Below are 24,555 nucleotides of genomic sequence, written 5' to 3'. Positions count from 1 at the left end.
GGTTGAGTCTAATGGCTGTTTTTCTTTAAAGAACGAAACAACAAAATCTCCCCTCAAAACAGACTACTGGCAAGATCCTATACCAAGATAGGTAGAAATTTATTTCAAATTTTAATACAAAGAATACAAACCTCAGTTTTTCAAAGACATCAAATTCTTCCATAATTTGCTCTTAACACCTTTAAGCTAGCAGAAAAAAACCCATATAAGGAAAGTTACGGACGGAATCCCGAGGATTGCATATTTAGCGATCACTGATTGTGCCATGTTTTCCCAAACCATCTTTTGGAGTTTAGCTGAGATCGCATCAGCATGCACTAAATAGTAGTGAATATTGTTTCCATCCTAAACCCCACAAGGCATCTCTGGCTGCACTTTTACCAAGAACCCCAGCTGAAAGCACAGATGATACCACAAGACATGAGAGGGATTGTTAGATATTACTAGGGTCAGGGGTTCTGACACCTTGGCTACAGCAACCGCTAGGGCAGTTTGCAAATAGGATTGAGATACAGGATAAATGAAGCATCCTTCAAAGGTGTAATAGTGAAGAGGAGACTTAGAAATTAATTATGTCCTTTGGTATGGGTGGATTTTATTTGGGATGAGGAAAGCGATAGGCATTAAATGCAAAAAGAACCACTGTGCTGCTACTATTTGAGGCTGGAGTGTCAAGGTCAAAAGCATTCCTAGGAAAAAGGCTGGGCCAGGCTGCTCGGGTTTCCTCCAGCAAGCCTTGGTTCTGATCCTTGGCCTCAGTTGGCTGGAGGTCACAGTGAATGAGCCCTCTTAGTAGGAAAGCCTCAGCCTTTTCCTGTAACACTGACTACAACTCAAAATCACCTTCAAGTGAGCAGGATATCTGTGATTGCCGAGGACAAAGGGGGGCTTCCTCCACAGACCCCACCTAGCAAGAACAAATCTGCTAACACTGATTCAGAAGCATCACAAAGTTAAAGCTTCCTTGTGGCCTTGGGAACTAAAACCAGTCAAGCCACACCCACCAGTCCTGTTGAGTTAATCTCAGTGACAGCAACTGTCAAGTGGGAGCCATTCATAGATGTATGTGTGTGTGTGTGTGTGTGTGTTTTCAAGTCTCAGCTCTTTCTTGGGATAGAAAGAACACGTGAACTGGAGTAACAGAACCAGAGGTCAGGGCTTATACCAAAACATTGTCCAGCCACAGTGACAGTGACCTTTGGGACAAGATAGAACTTCGGTGTTTCTTTAGGCCACATCAGGGTCTACCTAGAGGCTTGGTTTAGGGTACACTTTCTTCTCCAGGCCTGGGTATGGTGTGTCATCAGTAGATGAGATGTGGTCAGGAGTGGGTGATGGCTGCATTCTGGGGTTTCAGTTGTAGCCGGAGGTTGTGGCAGTCCTGGCACTTAGTTTCAGTGACGAGGGACAGGCAGTGAGAAGGCTGAGTCCTTCACCAGCAGGTCAGCTGACAGCTGAGTGGAATAAAGCCCTGAGAGGGGAAGGCATTAAGCAGGACAGTACTCGCTGTGTCACCATCCTCGGGGTGCTTCTGCCCACCAAAGCTGCATTTTGGCAAGAAGTGGGGCGGAGAAGATGTGAGCTGGTGAACACCAAACCCTACATGCAGGTTAGACACTGGCCCCTTGAAGAATGGGGTGTGCAGACGCCTGTTTCAGCTGGAGCTGGACAGAGGTGACAAGACCTGGCCCCTGAGGCTTCACTCCAGCTTTTTAGCTGGCACCCGGGTCCGTGCAATGATTATTGGTACCAGGGCCAGGCTGCCGATTAGAGCAGCCCACAGTGGTCGGTAGAAGAGCCAGCCAGCAGCCACAGTCAGCAAGGTCAGTGAGGTGGCTACACAGAAGGCAAAGGCTTTCAGGCCAATATTGACCAGGTCTCGGAAGACAGGAAACCAGTCCACTGTGGGGAAAGAGAAGGTCATGAGTCCCTGAAGATACTGTGCTCCCGTGCCCTAGACCGCTCCCCTCAGCCATTCAAGGGAGGAAAGGATCAACAAGGTGGACATCCAGGGGAGGTGAAGCTCAGCAAGCTGGCATCCACAGCTGTATTCCTGCTCAGCCCATTCCCAAGAGTGGGCGCCTCGGCCCTTCAAAGTCCATGTTGAAGCAACCAAAAAGACCCATAGCACCCTCTCTCCCGCAGAGCCAATGCTGATACTCTACACTGCTCAGAGCTTGAGCTCTGAGCCGCTGTGCCAAGCCTGCAGAGGAAGCGCCTGGCGCTCGGCAGGCCACCTTGACTGATGGACAGAGAGGACTACATAAGCCCTGCCACAGCTCCCCTTATCCCTCCACACTACATCTGCCCTACCTGCCAGCATGCCTTCAATGGAAGAACCAGGATCACAGACAGGGCTTCTCAAACATGGTGGGGACTGAGACTCAGAGGGACTGACCTGTCCTCAGCTGCATGACCAACATAATTCTGTATAAATTCTGATCATTCTTTGACATGCCCACAATGTGGCTGCTATTTATGAGCATACCTCAGCTGTCTAGGGAAAGTCTGAGGGAATGACTTTAGTTCTCTGTCTGTAAATGAGGAAATCCCCCTCAGTCCCCAATACTTGCTGCCAATCTGGCATGTGCTCCAGTCACACCTCTCCCCAGTCCGTAGACCTACGTCGGGGAAGGGCTTCTGCTGGCACCACAAGAAGGCTGGACGAGGACACACTGGGGCAGAGACCTGGCTACCGAGTCTTCCTGAGCAGGCTTTCATTCTGCTGAGTGTGTCAGTCTTGCACACTCTTGGGACCATTTGGAATCCTGGCCTCCAGCTGTTCTTCCCTGCTAGAGATCTTTCCTTCTGATCTGAGTTACTGAAAGCTGTGTCAAAGTTGTTTACCAGCTCTGCTTCACGAGCACGTGTTGCCTTGCCTTGAGAATCAGAGGATAAGGTTTTCACCTGTTGGCCCATGTGACTGTTGGGTATATAAGCCTCCATGGTGGTATTGAATAAAGGGCTTCTTACCAGTGACTAGAGGTCCATTTCTCTGTCTGTCTGTGTGTCTTTGTGTGTTTCAATCTCCAGACCCTTGCCCCAAGCTCGCGAACTGTATGGTAGCGCATAGAGTGCAGACAGGCGTTGTGCGCTGCAGCACACTTCATGTCTTGGGCACCAACACTTAAACTCGGACTCTCTTATGCCAGACTTAGGGCAAGTGAGCAGCCTGTCCCCAGGCTCCAGATGTGCTAGCTGCTGCAAACCTGGCCTGGCTCTGGAGGATATTTCCATACAGGAAACTCCTAAGCAGGGGCAAGAAAAGGAAGGCCAGGGAGGGGTACCCATGACTCTGACTTGAGGGATTTCAGGTGCAGATCCAGTTCACAGCATAGGCTGGCAAGCCTCCTGCCTCCTCCCCATAACTGTCCAGTCATGGAGTAAGGGATGAGCAGAGCAGCCCAAACTGGACCAGCCTCCCATCCCTCAGTAGGTGTGAACATCCCTGCCCATCACACCTGCCTTGCCTTTCTCTGCTATTCATCTTAAGCTACCATGGGGGAAGGGGGGGGGGGGACGGATGGATGGACAGACATGACAGAGACAGGCCAGATGTTTGGTGTCCTTCTCAAGGATCCCAGCTGAAAGGCTGACCAATGCAGTGTGGTGAACACAGGACCTCAAGAGGGAAGGATGGCTCCTGCACCTTTCCCACTTACCCAGGGTGTAGAGGATCCGAGTCATGAGGTTGAGGCCCATAAACATGGCCATCCAGCCAGCAGCCCGCAGGCCCCACGTCTTCATGGAATTGCTCTTCTGTTCTCTACGAAACACCTCCTGTACAACAAGGTGGCACGGTGTCAGGATCCACAGAGTCACCAACCAACAGTGTGGGTCCTGGGGGCGGCACATTGTTCCTTACAGAGCACAGGGAGATGGGCAAATCTCATGTCTAAGTCTGCCTATCTGGCTCAAGAATATGAATAAGAGATCTATGGCCTTAGTACATGGTCTCGCCATCCTTCCCACTGCAGCTGTCCATATGGGTGGACGGTTTAAAGCACACGCTGGTCCTGGGTGAAGCATTAGCCCTCAACCCCAGGACACTGCTTGCAGTTTCAGGCCCCCTGACTCCGACTGTTCCCTCCTACTCTGTAGGCTGCACCTTTGTACCCCATTGCTGTTCCTGGTTTTCCTTCTGGCCTGTAAATGCTGCTATTCTGTCTGCTTAGCCTACTCTGCCCAGGACCCCGTGCACCCCACATCCCATGTGCCTGTACTCAAACATAACACTACATGCCCAGCACTGCTTTAGGGCTACACTGCCTCCTACACATTGTCCCAGCCTCCTGGCACGCTGAGCACTGACTCAGCCCCACCCCAGCCTGAGTCTGTCTTCTCCATGGCAGCACGTGATCCCACAGCCCGCCCACCTGCACAAGCCAAAGTCAGGGTCAGGTGTGGTCTGTTTGCCCCTCACCATACAAGTTCTGCCAGCTGTTTACGGTGATCCACACCATCTGTTCCTCACGGGGTGCTTACATTAGCCCGCAATCTGCTGGCCTCCCTTCTTCCTTGCACAGCAACTGCTGTGACCCCAACCAGCTCTGACCCTCCACCTGGGCCTTGGCCACCGATGGGGAGCCCAGGTCAAGTGTGCTGTCGTGTGCAGACTGTCTGCCCACAGTTGCCCAGCAGCTCTGCACTTTCTTGCAGTCTTGGCTAAGATGCGGTTTCCCTGAGAGCCTTTCCCAGGCTCTGACTGAACAGTACTCTTGTCCAGTCTCTAACACACAAAGATGGACACCTGTCTCCGGATTTAGCTGCCACTGTCCTGTGGTTTACAAGCACACTGATCTGACTTAAAATAACTTAATCAGAATCTTCTGTTTTACTGAGACAGGAAGCTGAGGCTCGGTGAGGTTGTGGCACAACCCCACGGCTTCACCATAGATAGTTAACAGGAAAGCCATTCTGATATGCCTGTGTTTAGTGAGCAGGTGTGGACCACGTGAACAGCCACCACACGAGATGGGGATGACAATGGTGGTGTTTTCTAAAATGTTTCATTACAACAGAAGAGGAAACAGGCTCAGGGAGGGTAAGACTTGTTCAAGGTCTGTGGCTGGTGAGAGGCAGAGCCAGAACTAGGCAGGAGCTGAGTCATGCCGTGGTCTGGGCCCCTGAACTCTTCAGACCCTGGAGTCCCCACGTCCTGACTTTGGAGCCCAGCTTTCTTCTCAGCTCTGTGGCTGCCTGCTTGCCTGTCTAGCCAAACCTTCCCTCCCGGGCCTCCTCCGCCACACAACCCACCCACCACCCTCTGGAGTCCTCCAGACACCTGAGACTGCCCGAGAAGGCTGGAAACCAGGGGTTGGGCAAAGCCCTGAGAGAAAGAAAAGGGCTTCCTAATTTTAGAGTGGTTCCTAGGATGACTCATAGCCCAGGCTGGGAGGTGGCAGCCCCACCCTGAGCCTAGTAACTAGGCTCCCCAACAACAGATCGGCCACACCCTATCTTGGCCAGGTAAAGGAGCAGGTTGGGTCCAAACACTATGACCCACTGGTGGTGGCTGGAAGAGGGCAGCTGAGGACACAGTAATAGCAGCAGAAGGGCCACAGCTATGCTCTGAGGCCCGCTGCACCCTTGGCCTTTCCTGGCTTGTTCTGGATTGAAACCCACAGATCTGCTTAAGACACACAGGGAGGCCCCAGCAGAGACCCACTGGGTTTACTAGCAAGAGCTGGAATTGACAATGCTCTATTCTAAAGGTGCTTTCCTCCTTCTCAGTACTGGGAAAGGCACACCCAGGGGACTTTGGGACCTGTGTGTGGGCGATCACCTCACTCACATGGCTCCGATACTGCAGCTCCAAACCCTTCACTGATGCCCCTGAAGGAAGAAGAGGCACCTGAGAGTGGCCTCTGCCTTATGGCAACCTTGCAGCCACCGTCCCCTCTTCTCCTGGTACCCACTGGCAAGTGAGCTCTTTCCTGCCTGACTTGATTATTCTAGGGTGGGCCTGTTCATTTTGAGGGCCTGCACAAAAATGACTTGTCAGAGGCCCTGGCCACAGAAACTGTCTATTAGAAACCCATGGTGCTGGGGCATGGCTGCTCACACTCCTACCCTGGTCTCACTATTCTCCTCCCACAAGACTGACAGCCTGAGAGGGCAGTGTCAGTCCTCAGTGCCTGGCTCACAGGAGGCTGCTGTCCTAGTTCCTTTTCTTCATCCTGCATTGGCCAGACCGCTAGTGGTGGGTCTTCTTAAATAGCACCGAGAAGAAGGGCAGGATGTGCCTGGCCCCAACACAAAGGCAGGGCAGCAGCAACTCACCTCAGCTGAGAAGTCTCCATGGTGCAGGAGCAGCAAGGTGTCCCCAGACTTGGTGGAGTATGGGGTTAGCTGGTCACCTCGCTGCCTGGCAATCACAGTAACCTGATCAGGAAAGTCAGTATTAGAGCTGAGTGGAGCTAGGGACAGAGGTACAGGGTGAGACCCACAGCCCACCCCTCAGACTCCACAGCAGTCAGGAGGTGAGGAGACCTGGGGCTTCTCTCCTTGTTTCTATGGGTTACAGCGCCTGGTGCTCTGGCCAAGCTCTAGGGAGGCACTCAGTACGAAGCCCATGTTGGGGCAGAGCAGGGGTTGGGGCAGACCTACACAGGGAGATGGCGGGGACCACATGGTGACATTGCTGCTTGACAAAGTCCCAGCATTTCTTCGCCATGGCAGACCGCACTTCTCCAGCACAGTTTTAGTCTCATTGTTAATGATTCTCACTATCAGTGCCTCTCCCTTTGGGAAATTTTGTGCGGACTTTGGTAAAGAATGGAAATGTGCACAATGGTAGCCTCTCTAAACAAAATAATTCTTAGGAAAGTAAAATCCCCACCATCTTGGAACCAGGAATCCCACTGTGCCCTCCTAATTTCACTAAGTGCAGAAATGTTAGAGATTTACTACACGCCTGACCCCAAGGATGAATGCCTACAATTCTGCTCCAGAACCTGAGGCCGTTAGGGGCGAGAGTTCAGTTAGTAAGTGTAGAGAAATCAGAATGGTACGGTACAATGGGAAAAGAGTAAGACAGCAGGACTTCCCTTTGGGGAGCCTGTGAGGGGAACACCCATAGAGTAAGACTAAGACACAAAGGGACACGAATAGGGAACAGCTCAGTGCCTAGCCCCTTGAGGAATGAAAATTGCTCTTAAATTTAGTGGGAGTGTCTAGTCCCAGAAGTCCTTTTCCCAAGGTCAGACATTTGGATAGGAGTCCCCCATTCCCTCAGGAGCTTGAAGAAAGTTCCTGCTTGCTACAAAGGAAGTTACTCTTCTGGTCACTCGCAAGAGGAACTTGTGGCCCTATTGTCAAGGTCAACGCTAGATTCCTCAACCTCTTATCTCAAGTCACACCCCAACTCACAGGCCCCCTTTCTTCATTTTGTGTTATGTACAACTACAGAGTATAAAACGTGTATTCTTTTTTCAGTAAACACTGCTGGCAGCCATCCTGATTCACCCTCAGATGGTGTCTGTCCTCCACCCCCAGCCTCCACATATCCTCTTTGCACCTGAACCCTGGTGGAAGCAGGTCTCCAGCAGGGAAAAGCCCTGCTGTCCTTCTGGACCGAGAGCTACTATGGATAGGACTGGTGGTCACAGTGGACTCCAGATGAATGACAATGCATATGCATACCAAGCAACCAGACCAGGCCTGGATCATCCGTGCTTTCTCCACCATGGCTTCCTGAGCCCTAAGAGTCTTCTATCTGCCTCCGAGGTCAGGCTCTGGGGTGGCATTCTGATAGTGTACTATAAAGAACCAAGACCACATACTGTGGCTGGGAGAAGGGGCTGCTATAATTGGACAAGCACCACTAGGACTGTGGCTCCCAGCCTGGGGTCCAGGAGTCACTGTGGAAAACACAGACCTCTGAAACTGCCTAAGACCATGCCTTCTGCTTGTGCAAATGAGAAGCAACACAGTTAGGACCCAGGGAATCGTGACTAGGGGCAGCCCCAGGGAAGCAGATTACCACATGAGCTGGGCCCAGGTTAGGGTCATCACTGCTCAGTCCTGCATAAGAAAAGGAGACGCGGACATCACCAACCTGAGGGTGAAAGAGAAGAGGGAGAGAGTGAATGGTGATCCAACACCCGGCTGTTTTCACTCTTTCACCGAGACTGGCCCGTTCCCTAGGAGGCCTGCCCATCTCCATTCTCCATGGCCAAGGGCAGCCTGGTTCAGCTGTTGCACACACTCTTGTCCTCTGCTATGTGAGCAGCCCTCATGTCCACGTACCTCCGGATACTTAGGGTTTTCACTGTGGTAGAAGAAGTCTCCTCGGCGAATGATGTCCACGTGGGGGTCCTCCAGCTTGGATAGGCTCAGGGGCTTGAAGTTGTCAATCTTGTCAATGAGGCCTGAGGGAAGCAGAATGCTCAGAAACCATGGCCTCCCCTGAGAACCCTACTCTGCTAACCTGTAACCTGGCACGCTGTCCTTGGTGCTCTCAGACAGCAAGGCCAGTACCAGCCTATGCCCTCTGGCTTTTGCCTTTCTCCCAAACGCAGTGGATTTCTTTTTAAAGTAGTGGGTCTTATATAGCCCATTGTGGCCTCAAACTCACTAAGAGCTAAAGGTGACCTTGGCCTTTGCTCTTCAAGTGCTGGGATGACAAGGCCTACATGGGATGACTGTCGTACATGGTTTCTTTCTTGTTCCATGACAGGGCTTCACTATGAAGCCCAAATCAGTCTCAAACTTGTTAATCCTATCTTGGCTCCCTGAGTGCCAGGGTGATAGGCACTTGCCACCACGCCAGCTGCAATGCCCCCTTTCCCAACTCCATCTCCAGAACTGTCCTGTGCCCAACTCACTCACTAACTCTTCCAGGAAGGCTTTTCCATGCCCTGTCCTGCTAAGTCGGCCTAGTCCCTGCTGTAAGAGTGGCTTTGCTTTCTGCCACCCCTCCTCGGAACACACTCTCAGCCACATCTAGGCCAGACCTCCCTCCACCACAGGCACCAGCTGAGTGGCAGAGCTACTGGGACAGCCAGGCTAAGACTGCCTATCTGGGTCTCAAGCATCTCCTCTGTCACCTTCCCAGGGTAGGCCCAGGGAACCCAAGCATTATATGACTCATGGTGCCACCTTAAATCTTTAGGGTTTCTCCTCAAGTTACAGAGGAGGCTCTGATGCACCTCCTTGTGGGAGAGCTAGATGCCTGGCAGGGCTCAGAAGTGGAACCAGAGGTCAGAGGGAGGGAGGGCTGCTTGAGGCAGGTCTCTGGTGCAATGCCTGCTCAGAACAGACATGCACAGAAGTATCCAAAGGGTGTAGCACCTGGGGTAATTTCTAGGACAATTCAGGCTTCAGAGGAACTGCCAAGAGTGGGGGTTCTACTCTTGAGGGCTCACCGCACTCTGTCCCAATCCAGAGTATAATTCTGAGATGGGGGCCAGCTGGACCCTGATACCGACTACTATAAGCTGTGGGTCTGCTTAATACTAGGGCCTCAGACCTAGAAGAGGCTAAGGGGATAGAAAGGCCTTTGGGTGGGCACCTCTACAAAGGCCCGAGACTCACCTGCAGAGAGAAAAAACCTGCCAATTTGGACAAAGGGGGCTGTTGCTGTGAAAGACTCCACTGCCATGGCACTGCAGGAGAGAGGGGGAACAGTCAATAATGGGGCACCAGAGTGGGAGCTGTCTGGTCACCTTTGGGTTGTAGTGTGCTGGGGACAGTCCCAACCCAGGAAGGGGATCCTGCAAGTCTAGGCACATGACGCCAGGGCTCCTGTTTCCCTCTTTGGGCTGAGTACCCCCGCTCTGTCTCATCACCCAGAGCTGCATACCCTCTTACCTAACCTGTCCCAGCCTATTAGCTGTTGTGGAATACTACTCTAACTAGGTAAAGATGTGTTATATTTGTTTATGTTGTGGAATACTACTCTAACTAGGTAAAGATGTGGTATATTTGTTTATGTTGTGGAATATTACTTTCACTATGTAAAGGTGTGTTACATTTGTTTATGCTGCCTTTGTTTAATTATGTAAAGATGTGTTGCTGTTTTTACCTTGCCTGCCTAAGACGCTTGACTGGTCTAATAAAAAGCTGAACAGCCAATAGTTAGGCAGGAGAGGGATGGAGGTGGGGGAGAGGAAGAGAGGAGAGAGGCTGCTAGCCAACCAGACACAGAGGAAGTAGTGAAAGTAGGACCTACAGAATGAAAGGTAAAACATAGAAGAGAAACAGGTTAAATTAAGTTAAAAAAAAAAAAAAAAGAGCTAGTGGGACAAGCACAAGATAAGGCTGAACATTCATAACTAAGTCTCTGGGTCATGATTTGGGGGCTGGTGGTCCGAGAAAGCTGCTACACTTAGCCATAAAATGGAGCCTTTCTGGACCACATACCACTTCCAGCCTGGGCAGTCTCCATCTTCCTGGCTCAACTTGGACCACGGCTTCAAATGATCTAGCCATGCCCAAGTGCTACTTCATCATCCTCACCCATACCACAGAGTGATTTCCCCCTGAGGAATCCTAACACTACCCCTAGAGCCCCCAACCTGGCTAACAGTAACAAGGGACTTTGTGACACAGAGAATTCTCTCAGTCCTTCCCCAGGCCAGTGTTAACTTGAGGGTCAGCAAAGACCAGGTCTTCATCTGTGTGCCTGATGCCAACACAGAGCTTGGTGTTAAAACTGCATCTTGTGTGTTTGTCAACCCATCAGTCAAATTAGAAACTGAGGATGGAGCCTGCAAGGATAAACAAGACTGGACTTGGGTGGGCCCAAGCCAAGCTCTCACCTGGGGTTTTTGTGGCCAATCTCTCGGTCAAAGTTTTTGCTGTTGACAATTTCTGACCTCCACTCCGTATCTGCATGAAGAGAAAGAAGGGGCAATTCAGACCAGCTAAGAGTGGTCTCAGCATCCTCTTACCATGACCTTTGGGGACCAGGGTAGCTGCTCAGGACTCCCTGGATGGTGGACATGCAGGACCCTGAGGACTGGCACTCAGGAACTTTGCCTGGTGCTGAGGCTTTCCACACCTGCCCACAGCCCCACTGTGGTACCCACCACCGCCAGCCTGGGCTAGGGCGGCAGGCACATGTCCTGGGGATGCGCAGGGGCTTGGAAGGTCCGTGACTCACTGTAGGAGTACTTGGTCTCCTTCTTCACCTGGCCGTCCTCCGTGTACTCACTGCAGAAAAAGCACAGACAGCAGATGTCAGCTCAAGCGCCCGAGGCCATCTGCTCTCTAAGTGTCTGAAGTGGCCTCACGGTCCAGCTCCCCACAGGGCATGGAAGCCTGCTGGGCTCAGGAACAGACAGTCCCCAGCCACCATGGAGCAGGCACTATCTCTAGAAAGCCTGCCTGGAGGGACATGGTTTCTCAGCTTAGCTACAGACTCCAGCTGGCTCACCCAAAGATGTCTAGCTTTGGGCTCAAAGAGATATCCAGCTGCAGCCTCTGGGAGAACCTAGGGTTGCAGGGGAATGTTCTCGAGTATTCCTTGATTACTCCCTTCCCCTCACAGGCCATGTAGTTCAGGTAGGGCCTAGTCTGGTTCTGGCTCTAGGTGACCAGGCCGTGAGTTAACTGAGAAGTGGCTTGCGCCCTCTGTGAGAGGATGACCCAGTGCAGGAAAAGCTGAGCAGGGACTGGCAGTGGAAGGCCACACTAATTCCTAGTGACATCATTTGAGCCTGGACTGTCATGCCTTGGGCAGTGCATCCTGGAATGTCCAGGTAAGTAAGCTGAGCAGTTTCCTTTCTGCTTTGGCCCACTCTGTGCTAGACTGTTGTCACCTCCAAATAAAAGGTCGCCATGCACCAATGCTGGGGTCTGACACTTTTCTGATAAGCAGACCCTACACTTTGAATTTGGTTAAATGGCCTCTTCATAAAAGCACCGCCCTTTATCTTAGCACTGAGCCCCTCACGCCCTCATGCTCTCCACTTCCTCAATGTCTGGTTCCTCACCTGGACTCTTCTGTCTCCACCCACTGGTACATCTCCACATGCCGCCGCAATTTCACAGCTGGAAGATGGACCCCGTAGTTTGGGTCAGACAAGAGCTTCAAAGAGAATCAAACAAAGTGTAAAGGTCAGATGTATGGCAGTGCAGAGGAGCCCAACTGCAAGAGGGATAAAGACGGGCAGGACTGGAAGTGAAGATGGAGACCAGCATGAAGCTGCCAGCCTCAGCTCTCAGCACAACGCCCATGACCCTGAGCTCAGACAACAGCCCAGCTCCAATCATCATACTGTGTGCAAACTGTAATTTGAGCTGTTGTTATCACATGACTGTGAGACTCTTGTCATTAGCATAGGGGACACTGGGACTGAGAAATGACTTGACCACACAGTCACAGAGGGCACAATCACACCCATGTGGGTCTCTCTGAGGTCCAACTCTGAGCTACTGCAGTCGGCAGCTGCCACCCAATCCCCAGCCTACCTTGGACGTCCGCAGGGACCCTATGATGTGCACCAGCCTCCCTTCATTCTCCGGAGCTACACTGTGGATGCTGTCTGGGGACACCACAAGTGACAGGCCCTCTGCAAGTAAGGTGGCTGTCTTCAGTGCACGACCCTGTCAGAGGGCAGAAGAAGGGATTTCAACAGCTCAGGTGCTGCTTGACACCTTGCTGTGGGTACAGAGAGGGATGGGCCTCAGCAAGCAGAACTGTTGAAGTCTAGCAACTGGAGACTCAAGACTAGAACCCGGGCAGACCCCACCAATCTCAGACTGTCCAAAGTTGGAAATAGCTCTGTGTCTCCCTGCCCTGGACTAGTCTTTTGCCTCCACTTGCCTCTGCCTTCCACTCCCCAAGCTTCCAATCCATGTGGTTTACAAAGGCCAATCTGAAGCATTGTCCAAATCATGTGATCCAGAACTTGCCGACCAGGTGTGCTCTCAGCTTAGCTGACACACTTCATCTGCCTCACCCAAAGGTGCCTGGAGCCTCTGGGAGAACCTAGGGTGGCAGGGGCACCTTTCCCAGCTTTTCATGATTACTTCCCTGCCCTCCAAGGCCATGTAGTCAGGTGAAACTGAGTCTGGTGTTGATTCAGAGAACCGAGACCTACACCAAGAACCTGAGAGATAGCTGTAACTTCTGCTAAACTGACTTAAAAAGACATGGTTCTGGTTCCCCGATTCTCGCAGATAATAAGCTGTTTGGAAGGGGGACTGAAATTGCTCCAAGGGAAGGGGCTGCCACCCCCTCATAAAATGTCACCACAAAGAGGCAGAATTCCATCAATCCAGCATGAGTGCCTGGACGTTGAGTGCTTCAGTCATGCCTGAAGAAGGTTCTCAGGTGTGCAAACTGACTCACTGCCCCTCTGACTTACACTGAGGTGTGTCACGGCAGAAAGAATTCTGATTAACTCAGCAGCCCTCTCCCTCCTGTAAACCTAGGCCTTTTATTTCAGAGTTCAGTCATTGGATCCTCGCCCTACACCTTACCTCATTGGTGAAAATTAAGTAGAAGGAGAGCAAGAAGGTCACCAGCCCCACGAACATCCCACCGGAAGTCTCACTCAGCCGCTCCAGGAAGCCTGGCTGGGGGTCAGATGTCACCTTGACATGTTCTTTCCTACTGCCGATACTGGAATACTGATGGGGAAATTGAAAATTTGATGAGTTTTGAGAAATAATTTTGGTGTCCAAAATTATTCTTCCCAGAAGAACCCCTATTCCCCACAGACATTGAGGGACAATTCTACTTTGGCATAGAATTTCTGGGCCATAAGTTCAGCACAAGGCAAGCAAATGCTAAAGACACCAACAAGCTATTTTACAAAGCAGCTAGAAGTGTTATTTTTAATTAAATTTGAGAAGAAATGGCTGGGCTTCCTGAGGACTGTGCTGTTCTGTGAGGCTGGAAGAGTAGCAGGTGGTCTTTTGGACAGTGGGGTCACAGTTCTAATAACTACTAAGTGGCTATGATGAAAATCCAGTGAGAGGCGCGCCCAGTGCTGGCTGCACCTTCCAGCTAGGGCATCAAGACAAGCTATCTGGAGGAGAGGGCATAGAGGCAGACCTCAGGAAAAAGGCGCCCTCGGTAGGGGACTGTGAAGCAATGGTGTGCAGTGGTACTGTCTGCCCTAGCTGTGCAGGGCTGGTAGAAAGACAAGGCAGATAGACATGCCCAGGCAACACCTTGTAGGCCCAGAGCCACAGGTCAGTGGTGCAGGTTTTGCCCAGCTTGCTGTTGTCAGAAGTATGTCTAATGCTTATCACCAAATGCAGAGACTGAGCCTGAATCCTGGCTCTGTCACCCCACTAGCTGTGGACCCTCCACTTCTTCACGGGTAAAGTGGAGGCTAAGCTCCGGTGCTTGGGGTGGTGGCTCAGTGCTGGGGCCTCGTTGGCTCCTATGGGAGTTACAACTATAGGGACATTATCAGATTTCTCCATCACTGAAACTGAGGCTGCCACCCAGACTGTGGGTGTGGATGAAAGTCACAGAGATATAAAGTGGTCACCAGGCAGGCACCTCAGAGAGCCAGGTCCCTTCCTGCCTAGGATCAGAGGATGGATTTGGGTCCAAGTCTGTGATCATAGCTGATGCCAGTCTGGCTGCTCTCCAGGGCTGCCTCAGGCCTGCTGAGGACACCCACAGAAGCCAGAATGATACCATCAGAAACTCAGTGGAGATAAGCGCTGCAGACAAGAAGGTGACCACCAGTCAGGCCAGTTCAAGGCAGAAGAGACTACCACTACTCCATTTCACAGATGAGGAAATCAAGACTCACTGCTTAGGCTATCTGCCCAGATCAAGTAGTGAGTGAGTGTTCAAATCCAGGCAGATCCCTCTGCCCTCCTTATCGCTTAACTGTAATGTGAATTGAAGAAGTGGAAGCAGAAAAAGGAGACCTGTGTTCCTCCAGCTCTTCCTAAGCCCAGGAAGGAAGGGAGGGCAGGATGTTCTGGGGGAGAGGTAAGATGGGAAATGGCACATGTATGTGTATGTATATGTATGTGTATACGCACACTTATGTATCCTCCATATCACAGTCCACTTCTAGCACACTGGGCTCAGAATCAGCAAGCAATGAAGCAATAGGTAGAAATATACTGGGCCTGGAAATTGGCACACCAGGGTTGGAATTCCAGCTTTGTTGTTGTGTGAGCCTGGTAACATGCTCCACCTCTCTGGTCCTGGTTCCTCACTTGCTGGTAATAATACCCACCTGACAGGACAGTTGTGATGCCTCTGCTCCACCCACTGTCTTAAGATTTTCTTGCTTACCCTGCCTGGTGGTTCAGCTACAATATGGATGTTCTGGTACTCTGTCCCCTAGACATGACATAGCCATTGCCATCTTGAAATAAGAACAGTTTTGATTATCCACATGAGCCCCTCAAATGATCAGGCATGTTTCCTGGAAGAGCGGAAGAGGGTCTTTATACCCTCAGGTGAGAGTCCAGCCACTCCCCTCCTATGTCCCACCCCCAGCAGTATGTAGTACTGCTGGAGTATACAGGAGGCAGACGGCTAATGGAAGGGGGATTGGGAGCAAAGGAGACAAGACTCCATCTACACAGCTTTCCAGGGGTGGTCACCCATGTTGATATGGGACTTTGGTGATATAGCTGTTTGGGGTTACCTATGCTCCTGCAAGTACACCCACTAACCTCCTTGATTCACCAAGATGGAGTTGGTAGGCTTGTTCTTTTGGTCTATGGTTATCCTGTCTGACCGAATGGATGCTTGTTCAAATCTTCCCAGGAAAATAATGTAAAAATGGATGGACAAAGACATGGCTACTATAGATATCTCATTGTGTCTGTTTGTTGGTGTGGAAGTCAGACCCCAACACACATACCCAAGATGGTCTCTGACTGTACAAGCCTCTAAGAGTGACTTTTCACGAGTTAAGTACCTCCCATGTAAGGGCTCTGTACCTAGCAATCTTCCTCAAAACTTCAAAATAACTGATCCCATGAGAGAGTGAACCCTGGGAAGTTAAGAGTGGAAGAATCTTGATTTGCCTCTAGGCTTGACTCCAAAGCCTGCCCTTGTCACCTTCCCAAGCTGGTGCTGCAGCATAAGCTGGCTCAGAGCCCCCGAGCAGGTGTCTTCTGCTGGGGAAGTGCAAATATGATGACGATGATGACAATGATGCTGATGATAGGTGCCAGCAGGAGTCCACCTGCTCCTGTTAGACTGGTCTACAGGCTGCCTTCTCCTCTGGCTCCAGTGCAGCTTTCCTAACCTCTGGCTCTTCGCCCCTTCCAGAATGGGACAATGTGCCAAGCAGTCACTGCCTGGGCAGTGGGTGACACCAACTCTAGTCTCTTAGGAAATGTAGGAGGCCAAGAAGAGGTTTGCAGGACAGAGGAGAAGCCTGGGAAGAGGACAGAACGGGCCAGAGGAGGGCAGCATGACACTCTACCAAGGAGGGAGAGAGGGTGTGCCTGGGGTTGGCAGTGTTCCTGAACTGGCTTCAGAGGCGCTTTCGCCAGAGGCAGTGGTGAGTCACCAGCTTCTCCCACACCCAGTCCCCTAGTAAGTGATGCTGCTCAGCTCCTTGAATGAATGTTAGCGTTCACGACTATAGTTCTTAAAGACTTGTTGCAGTAGGAAGAAACCATAGACCTGGGGGGGGGGAAATGTGAGGGGGACTATCCTCAGCCAGGGTCTCTTACCAAATAAGTGCGGTAGGGACCGGGAGGTAGAGAAAAGCCTCCCTCTCCTGGTGTTCCAGCCAGGCTCGTCCAGCTACAGTGGATCACAGCCAAGCGTACACACCCCCTAGGGCGAGGAGGTCATAGCAGCCTTTGCTGGACAGCTCCACCTGGGCGAAATCGCCTTGCCAATATGCCCACCGACGGACACTTTCTTTCCCCGTGGTCCTTCTAGTCCCCAAGTGTCATACCCCCGGGGGCCCAGAAAGTAACTAGAAGTCGAAAGAGCAGCATGCACGAGCTGACTCGACGGAGGAGAGCGTCCTACAAGCGCGCGGCCTGAGGGTGAGTGAACAGATGGACTAGAGCTGGGAGATCAGAGCCGCCTCACCCACTAGGGTCGCATCGCTTAAGGACACAGCGTGGACCCGAGGAAGAAACGGGCCGGATGATGGTGTGGCCCGGGGACCAGGAGTTACTCACGTTCGCGGCCATGGTGGGCCCAGATCGCCTCCGTGGTCTCGCACTGCTATGCTAGGAATTGTTCTGAAGACCGGAATGCAGAATACGGTGACCTCCTGTCTGCTACAGAGCTGCAAGACACCGCGTGGAATCCGAGACCTGGCTGGACTCAGGACAAAAGTTACCGCCCCGCGGGTAGTTATCTGCGCCCCGCAAGTTGTCTGCGCGTGCGCATTTCGCGGCCTGCTGGGAAATGTAGTCCGCTGTCGGACACTTTCGCCACAAAGTGCTACACACCCATTGCTTCACTGGTGCGCGTGCGCACTGCGAGATTTCTGGGAAATGTAGTACCTGCCTCGTTGGAAGGGCGCACGGGCTGCTAGGCAATGTAGTTTTCGGCTGAGGAGCGGCGCTGGTGCTTCGGAGGCTCGGAGGCAGGCGCGCGGCGGGCAGGCCTGGAGGGGGCGGGTCCGCGCGGGCCTCAGTGCCGCCCGCCAGGCGTGAGGAGAGGAGAAGGGAGGTCACCGCCTGAAGGTGTATCCTCTACGGTCGCACCGGCTGCTTCGGAGAGCTGCGAGCGTCGGGAGCAACCATGTCCTACTGTCGGCAAGAAGGTAAGTCGGGCGCTGCCATGGAGACCGGTCCGGCGCGGGCCTGCTAAAGACACGCGGTCGGGTGGTTTCCACAGGGCGGCCGTGGGTTCTTCGTGGGCCTCACGCGGCGGTTTCCAGATGAGAAAGTAGACGCTCCCTGAGGAACGAGGCTGGTCCAAGGTCACCGTGAAACTCAAACCCGGGCCTCGGAGGCCTCACGTGGGCCCTGCGAGTGCGGAGCTCGTTGTATCCGGCTGGCAATCGGGGACCCTAAGGAATTAATAACCACCGTCCTTAGAACTCCCCACGTGTTTGTATCCCGCACAGGCTTTTTTAACTATCCCGGAAAGTGCTACTGGCAGGAGCATTTATTGAGCTCCTCCTGTATACCAGGAACTCCTTACACGTAGCGAGCTTTCTAAGTCAGGTTCTGTTACTGTCCACGTTTTTAATCAAACGGTAAACTGAGACGAGTTACTCGGCCCTAGAGCCCACAGGTCCTGGAGCTGCAGTGCCAGTCGGGAGCCTTCCTTTCTTCCGCCTCTAGCCACGTTGAGGACCACTGACTTCCCTCCCTGTTGCTACCTGTAGGCAGCAGCCCAGAAGACTCCGGACTAGTCTGTGCCATGGCCTCCTGGCACTAACTGGCTCCTTGTGTCTGAGCTGCCAGCCAACCCCTCCAGGCCCTAGTTTCCAGTCTTGTAAATTGAGAGGTCGGCCATCGTTTCTTGCCGGTATTCACCCAGCACGTGCCCAGGGCAGGAATTTGCTGGAGAACTTCTGGGAATATAGAGCTACAGAGAGACTTGGGTCACCCAGAATTTTAGGATGAGTAGGTCAGCTTCTTCACTGTAAGACTAGGGAATCTGAGGGTAAAGGGGGAACTAATCCACCCAAGGCCATGCATTCAGGTAGAAGGCCCAGTCCACACAGTACAGCCTTTCCCTCCTACCCTAGAACACCCCTTCCGGGCATCATAATTTTGACTGACATCTCTCCTGAGGACTATGTCTGTTGGTTAGCCCTTGGTGTCCCTTATCCAAAAGCCCCCATCTCCCAGCACTGTTAGGCAGGACAGTCTTGTCAAGATTTTTGTTTCCTCTAAAACAACCAGTTGGCAGGTTGATGGTGAGTCTTTGGGGGAAAGAATGCTAAGCAGGTAAACACTGCTACCTACCTCTTGAAAGGTTTACAGGCCTTAGCTTCTCCAGGAAGGAGGTTGGGTCCATTTGCTGCTACTGCAGGATTGAACCCGTCTTCCTGGTTCAAAAGATAACCACATGTGGTATTTGTTTTTAGTGTTTTGGGTTTTTTGTTGTTGTTTTTTGAGTCAGGGTTTCTCTGTAGCTTTGAATGCTGTCCTGATACTAGCTCTTGTAGACCAGGTTGGCCTCGAACGCACAGATATTTGCCTGCATTTGCTCCCTAGTGGTGGGATTAAAGGCGTGCGGCACCACTGCCCGGCTTTAGTTAGTTAGTTAGTTAGTTAGTTAGTTAGTTAGTTAGTTAGTTTTGAAACAGTCTCACAAAGTTCTACAAACTCGGGGGTCCTCTTCTTCCTCCTAAATACTGGGATTAAAGGCTCCTCCCTACCTACAACCTCTGTGAGTACAAGGCCAGCCAAGTTGAGATCCTGTCTCAGAAACAACAAAAGAAGCTGGGCAATGGTGGCGCACGCCTTTAATCCCAGCACTCAGGAGGCAGAGGCAGGCGGATCTCTGTGAGTTCGAGACCAGCCTGGTCTACAAGAGCTAGTTCCAGGATAGGCTCCAAAGCTGCAGAGAAACCCTGTCTCGAAAAACCAAAAAAAAAAAAAAAAAAAACCAACAACAAAAGAATAAAGACAAATACTGGGTAAGGCTTAAGGTGACCATACTGTGTTCTTGTGGCCTCATGGTTGCTCTCTTGCTCCTCAGCTCCTCTGGCTATGCCTTTGTTGGGTACTTTCTCCCTCCAGCTCCTCACATTGCCAGTTCTTGTCCTTTAGGAACCAGCCCAAATGTCACCAGGTCTTCCCTGATACGTTGTGTCTCATAAACTCTGAGATTTCTGTCTTCTCCCACCAACCTGATACATGGCAGAAGGCCTGGGACACAGTGGGTGATCAGGATTTAATTGAAGGACCCCAGCTACATGCCTGTCCTCTCTCTAAGGAAATGATCGCCTGGACACATGTATGTTGAAGGTCCATACACATATCAGTTTCCAGACTGAAGTGCTCAGTAATAGGGAAAGTGCAGAGTCGGTGTACTAAAGGCTCTGCAGAGAGTTGCCAGGCTTTGAAGACCCTTTCAGATGCTGTTTCCTCAAAACCCGCTGACCCTGTGAGAACACACCAAATTCCTAGAGCCACCTTTTGCCTTCCAGCTTCACTGGGCCTTGAGCTCCAGCCCCGCTCACGCCTCTACCTTTGGGATTGCAGGCAGGTGTGGTCTGCTCTGCCACCTTTATTTAGGGTAGGGATCAATCCTGCCTTTTGTGCCATACTCAGCAAGCATCCTACCACTTGAGCATTGGCCCCGATCCCTTTTAAATTTTTTATCCTAGCCCCAGGTGGAATCCCAACACTTGAGTTATTTATTTTTCTTTCTGTAGACAACCCTACTCCCAATCATTCTTCTTCACTTGACGCATGTATCATAGTCAGAGCTGACACCCTATCCCCAAGTCCTGATACCAAGCAGAAAGTGGTGAAGGTTTATGGACAGTGCTTTTCCCTTTTTTTTTGCATGTGTTTTACTTGTTTTCTATTTCAAGAAAGGCGAATAAAGGATACCTACCTTTGCTTTGATGTGAGAGCTAACAACTCAGATGTAAAGGAGTCCTAAGCTGCTTCATCCCAACCTGACTGGGTGTTTGTCCGGGAGCCTAAGGCCATGTGGATGTGGCAGAGAGTTTGATTGCACTCAGCTGGGTTCACAACTGTCAGCTGCTTTTGCTTAGAACTCAGCAGTTATGTAAATTGCTTTTGGAAGTTCTGGAAACTGGCCAGTCTCCAGGGTCATTCATTAGTCACTCTAGCATGGCCCAGTGGCCTTGCTCAGATGCTTTCTCCAGCAGTGGGAAGAGCAGTCTGGCTGTGTTAGTTGTTGGGTGCCGAGGCCAAGACTGCCTCTGGCAGAGAGCCCAGGTGGGTAGTGGGGTGAGCCCTATGTGTGGAGACCTGCCCATCTTTGTGTCTGCCAGTGTGTGAGACCTGTTCCTAAACTGTCCTTTTCACTGAGGTAGCCTCTCTGACATTTGCCCTCGCGTGCCTTCTCCGGGCCTCTTCCTTGGGTATTATTCCAGCCCAAGTGTGGGCTCCACTCTTTGCCTTACTTTTCCTTCATGTGCCTGAACCAGAACTTTCCAAAATAGTGGGAGAAGTGGACACAGTGCTGGCAACTTTAAGAGAGCCACCTGTCTGCAGCCTGACCTCAGCTTTCACAGTAGCTACCTCCCTCAGGGCTACTCAGGAAGGGCAGGTTTACTCAGTGTACCCTCTGGGTGAGGACCCCAGGTCCTCTGGGTCAGGGTGGGCTGTCAGAAGGCTCAGGGTTGTCCGATCACTTTTCCTGGGAGGGTTAGGAATTTTGGACGTTGACCTTTCCTTCTTCCTCCTCAGTTTGGGGCTGGGACAGGGTGGGTCTCTATTACCCTTATTGTTCTGCTCAAGGCTCGGGTCAAAGGTCAGTAATGTGTGCCCGGGAGGACAGTGTGGGTACTGGAAAGGTTTAGGAGTGTGGGACTTTGGAGGTTCCAGCCTATGTAAGTCACCATTGTGAGCAGAGGGCACTGCTGTTCCTGTAGGAGTGGTGAGTAGAGGGCTGGCTGCCACACAGGATCCAGAATTGAACCATTCCAAAGTCTGCCCCCAAGGGGCCACCATGGAAACAGATAATCCCCTGTGCAGTGTGGGTGCTGAGGTCCCACCACAATGGAAATGCCTGATGTGGCTGCTGTGATGGGGAGGCGGATAACTGATGGCCAGAGTCTGTCAGAGGGTAAGCCACAGGGTGTGCAGGAAAGCTGTTCTAGCCCTTTGTTCTCTTCCTTTTTAAAACTTTACTTGATTTTACTTTTTGAAACAGGGTCTTTATGTAGCCCAGAATAATCTTGAACTCACTCTCCTGCATCAGCCTTCTGAGTAGCTGGGATCATCAGGATTCCTTACAGGGTCACTATAAGGTTTCTATCAAATAGGCATGTCTGTCTCCACACCATTGGGAGAAACTCTAATGTCAAACATACCTGCTTCCTTAGGTTTTTCCCTGTGGCCTCAGGACTTTAGCCAGGCCTAAGAAAAAGTGAGGGGGGGGGGGGCTGCAGAAGAGGGAAGGAGATCTCACTATGAGGCTGCTCCAAATCTGCCCTACCCAGTCTCCTTCCTTCTCAAGGTGGCTGGCCCTGGATATGCTCTGTCTTTCAGAGGCTGGCTCTGGAGCCTCACAGCTTTGGACTGGGGGCCCCAGGTCATAGTGCTCCAGTTTCTACCTGGTTGTGAGTTGTTCATAGGCTCTTCACAAGGGGAGGATGGGAATGTACTTCTTTCCCCTCAGTTTAGAGAGCTGGATGTTAGGCCTTCTTCCTTACCTACCACCTGAGTGGAATTCATGCCAGCTGGACCGCATGACTACTGGACTGTCCAGTCAGTGATGAGGACAGGGTCAGGGGACCGTCTTCAGATTGGCTGTTCTGTGTTTCACTTTCCTTCAATGAATCCATCTTCTTCTGCTCTAAATCCTAGGGAAGGATCGGATAATATTTGTGACCAAAGAAGACCATGAAACTCCTAGCAGTGCGGAGCTGGTGGCTGATGACCCCAATGATCCCTATGAGGAGCACGGTGAGAGATGAGGGTCCCACAGACACTCGGGGAGGCTTGGTGTTGAGCACCGCTTTCCCACTTTGTCTCCCTTGGCCGTGGACAAATGTCCAACTCTGTGGTTGTTGTGTCTCCCTTCTAGGGGTTGGGAGTGTGCCCAGGCAGCAGTTTCTTACTAAAACATTCTGTCTCCTTTGTACGTGTTTGTACTGATGAGATTGAGAGTGACTGAAGTTATGGTTGACAGGAATCTCTGCTCTGTCTGCTTACTGGGGTGAGCCCTGCCATGTGTACCAGCTAACGTGCAGGCAGGAGAGCAGCAGCCAGGCAGCTGGTCCGTCTCCCCTGTTAAATCAGGAGGGCTCAGCAAAGCTACTCAGAACTGTAACACATTCCTGGGCTCATCTCCGAATGTAATGGTAGCCCCTTGGACACAGGATGTCATGCTTTGGGATAGACTCGTAGTTACTCCAGTCTGTAGGGTAGGTGAATGCAGCATTCCCTGTCCGTATAACGTCAACACGATTCACTTCAGCACTGGAACAAGTACTTCATGTGAGAATTGTTGGTGCTTGAGATTGAGCTTAAAGCAGGCAATCCTGGAGGATGGGCTTGTGGTTAGACTTTCAGACCTGATCTAAAGCTGATTCTTGTTGTGGGCGGGATCCTCACCTGTTAGCCTACTGCCAAGTAAGGGTGAGTACCTAGCACTGTGTTGGGGATATTTGCAAGTCCGATGTCGAAGTTTTAGTGCTCTGATAGTGACAGCTGAAGTCAGTCTTTCTTAATGAGGAAGTATGAACTCATGTCAGTTCTGGTCCTTTGTTTACCTTGAGTCCATATTAGCTGCACATGTCGCAGAACTCTGGAGGTGTGAGCAGGCAATGTTTGTGTTTGAATGCTATAATTGCTAAAGCTGCCATCTTGTAGATGTGTGTTCTATGTCCCAATTCATATTGCAAGACCTGAGTTGTGGTTTTTTTGTTTTGTTTTGTTTTTTAATTTTATGTGTATGGGTGATTTGCTTGCACATGCATCCAGTGCCTGCCAATGCCAGAAAAAGGTGTTAGATCCCCTGGGACTGGAGTTACGGATTGTGTGCTGGAAATGGAACCTAGGTCCTCTACAAGAGCACTTGAGATTTCAAAGCCAGCCAGTCTGCTCTACAGAGTAGGTTCCAGCTAGGACCCTATCCCAAACAGTAGCTCAGGCTGGGGTCACAGGTATGTGCCACCACTGATAGCGTCTGGGCTATAGTTTTTAAATGTCAGTCTTGGTTCTTTGAAATCTGTTCTGTGGGTGAGCGTGTTGGAACCTGTAGTGCCAGCAGTATGTTCACCATTGAGAATCCCTCAGGTTGCAAGTAGGAGTGGAAATTGGGTCTCTGGGGATCTGATGGGCCCTGCTACCTTCCTGACTTGGCTCTGAAGCCCAGAAACCTGCAGACAGTGTCAGAAAGACTACTTAGGTTGCCATGCAGCTTCATGTACATGAACTTACTCTGTAACCTTATTGTTGCTGATGAGCCGCCTGCTGAGGAGCACCAGCTACATTTCCTGCTGTCCCCAAAAGCTGGAGCAGATTTGCTGATAGGCTCTCAGAGCTGGTGTTGAGGCGGGATTCAACCCAGGACTTTGGACACTAGCTCTGCAGCCGCCCCTGGGCATGCCACTGGAGTAAAGGGTCACGTGGCTTTTCAGTTTATATAGGCCTTTTTTTTTTTCTTTTTTTCTAGTCAGTGCCAAGGATCTTCAGTACTAGCAGCAAGTGCTCGATTGTCAGCATTCTCCGCTTCAGTAGGCTCACAGGAGAACTCTTTCTATAAACATCACAAAGCTGAAAGTAGAAATGTCATCTTGAACCATCTTGGAAAACTAGAAAATTCTATTTATATGTGAATAAAGTTTATAGAAAAAGGCAAAATCAAAAGGAAGAAGCCAATGTAGCTTTTACTAAAAGCCCACCTACAGCTTGACTTCCCAGCTCATTCATAGTAATCACTTAACTTAGAAGTTTGATTTAGTAGGACAGTGGTGGTGCACGCCTTTAATCTCAGCACCCGGGAGGCAGAGGCTGGCAGACCTCTGTGAGTAGTTC

The 24,555-nt window shown here is 51.3% G+C and overlaps 2 protein-coding genes across 2 annotated transcripts in view; one reads left to right on the top strand and one right to left on the bottom strand.

Annotated features, from left to right (window-relative positions):
- Positions 1–75: 75 nt before the first annotated feature.
- On the bottom strand, positions 76–17,267 carry Tmem43 (transmembrane protein 43). The gene is made up of 12 exons (XM_050160255.1): positions 17,083–17,267; positions 13,432–13,581; positions 12,418–12,552; positions 11,940–12,034; positions 11,108–11,157; positions 10,764–10,833; positions 9,538–9,608; positions 8,251–8,372; positions 7,985–8,059; positions 6,283–6,384; positions 3,663–3,780; positions 76–1,902 (listed from the first exon to the last, which is right to left on the bottom strand). Exons 1-12 carry the CDS (start codon positions 17,092–17,094, stop codon positions 1,700–1,702), a joined length of 1,203 nt encoding a protein of 400 aa, XP_050016212.1. The 5' UTR covers positions 17,095–17,267; the 3' UTR covers positions 76–1,699.
- A 182-nt stretch (positions 17,268–17,449) lies between these two features.
- Chchd4 (coiled-coil-helix-coiled-coil-helix domain containing 4) overlaps positions 17,450–24,555 on the top strand; it is a 9,078-nt gene continuing 1,972 nt past the window's right edge. Inside the window, exons 1-2 of the mRNA XM_050160259.1 lie at positions 17,450–17,675; positions 22,381–22,479. Of these exons, the coding sequence (XP_050016216.1) occupies positions 17,654–17,675; positions 22,381–22,479 (121 nt within the window). The 5' untranslated portion in view covers positions 17,450–17,653. The remainder of the gene's footprint in view (positions 17,676–22,380; positions 22,480–24,555) is intronic.

The sequence above is a fragment of the Alexandromys fortis genome, unplaced genomic scaffold (assembly GCF_014885135.2).
Source record: "Alexandromys fortis isolate MF-2015 unplaced genomic scaffold, M_Fortis_MF-2015_v1.1 scaffold_111, whole genome shotgun sequence".
Lineage (NCBI taxonomy): Eukaryota > Metazoa > Chordata > Mammalia > Rodentia > Cricetidae > Alexandromys > Alexandromys fortis.
This window is presented reverse-complemented; position numbering and strand designations above follow the sequence as displayed.

Excerpts from the sequence above, each read along its gene's own strand:
- Tmem43 (XM_050160255.1), bottom strand. Across the intron at positions 12,553-13,431 it reads ACTTAATTTTCACCAATGAG|GGTCGTGCACTGAAGACAGC; the intron begins GTAAGGTGTAGG and ends GCCCTCTGACAG. Across the intron at positions 3,781-6,282 it reads ATGGAGACTTCTCAGCTGAG|GAGGTGTTTCGTAGAGAACA; the intron begins GTGAGTTGCTGC and ends CTTGTTGTACAG.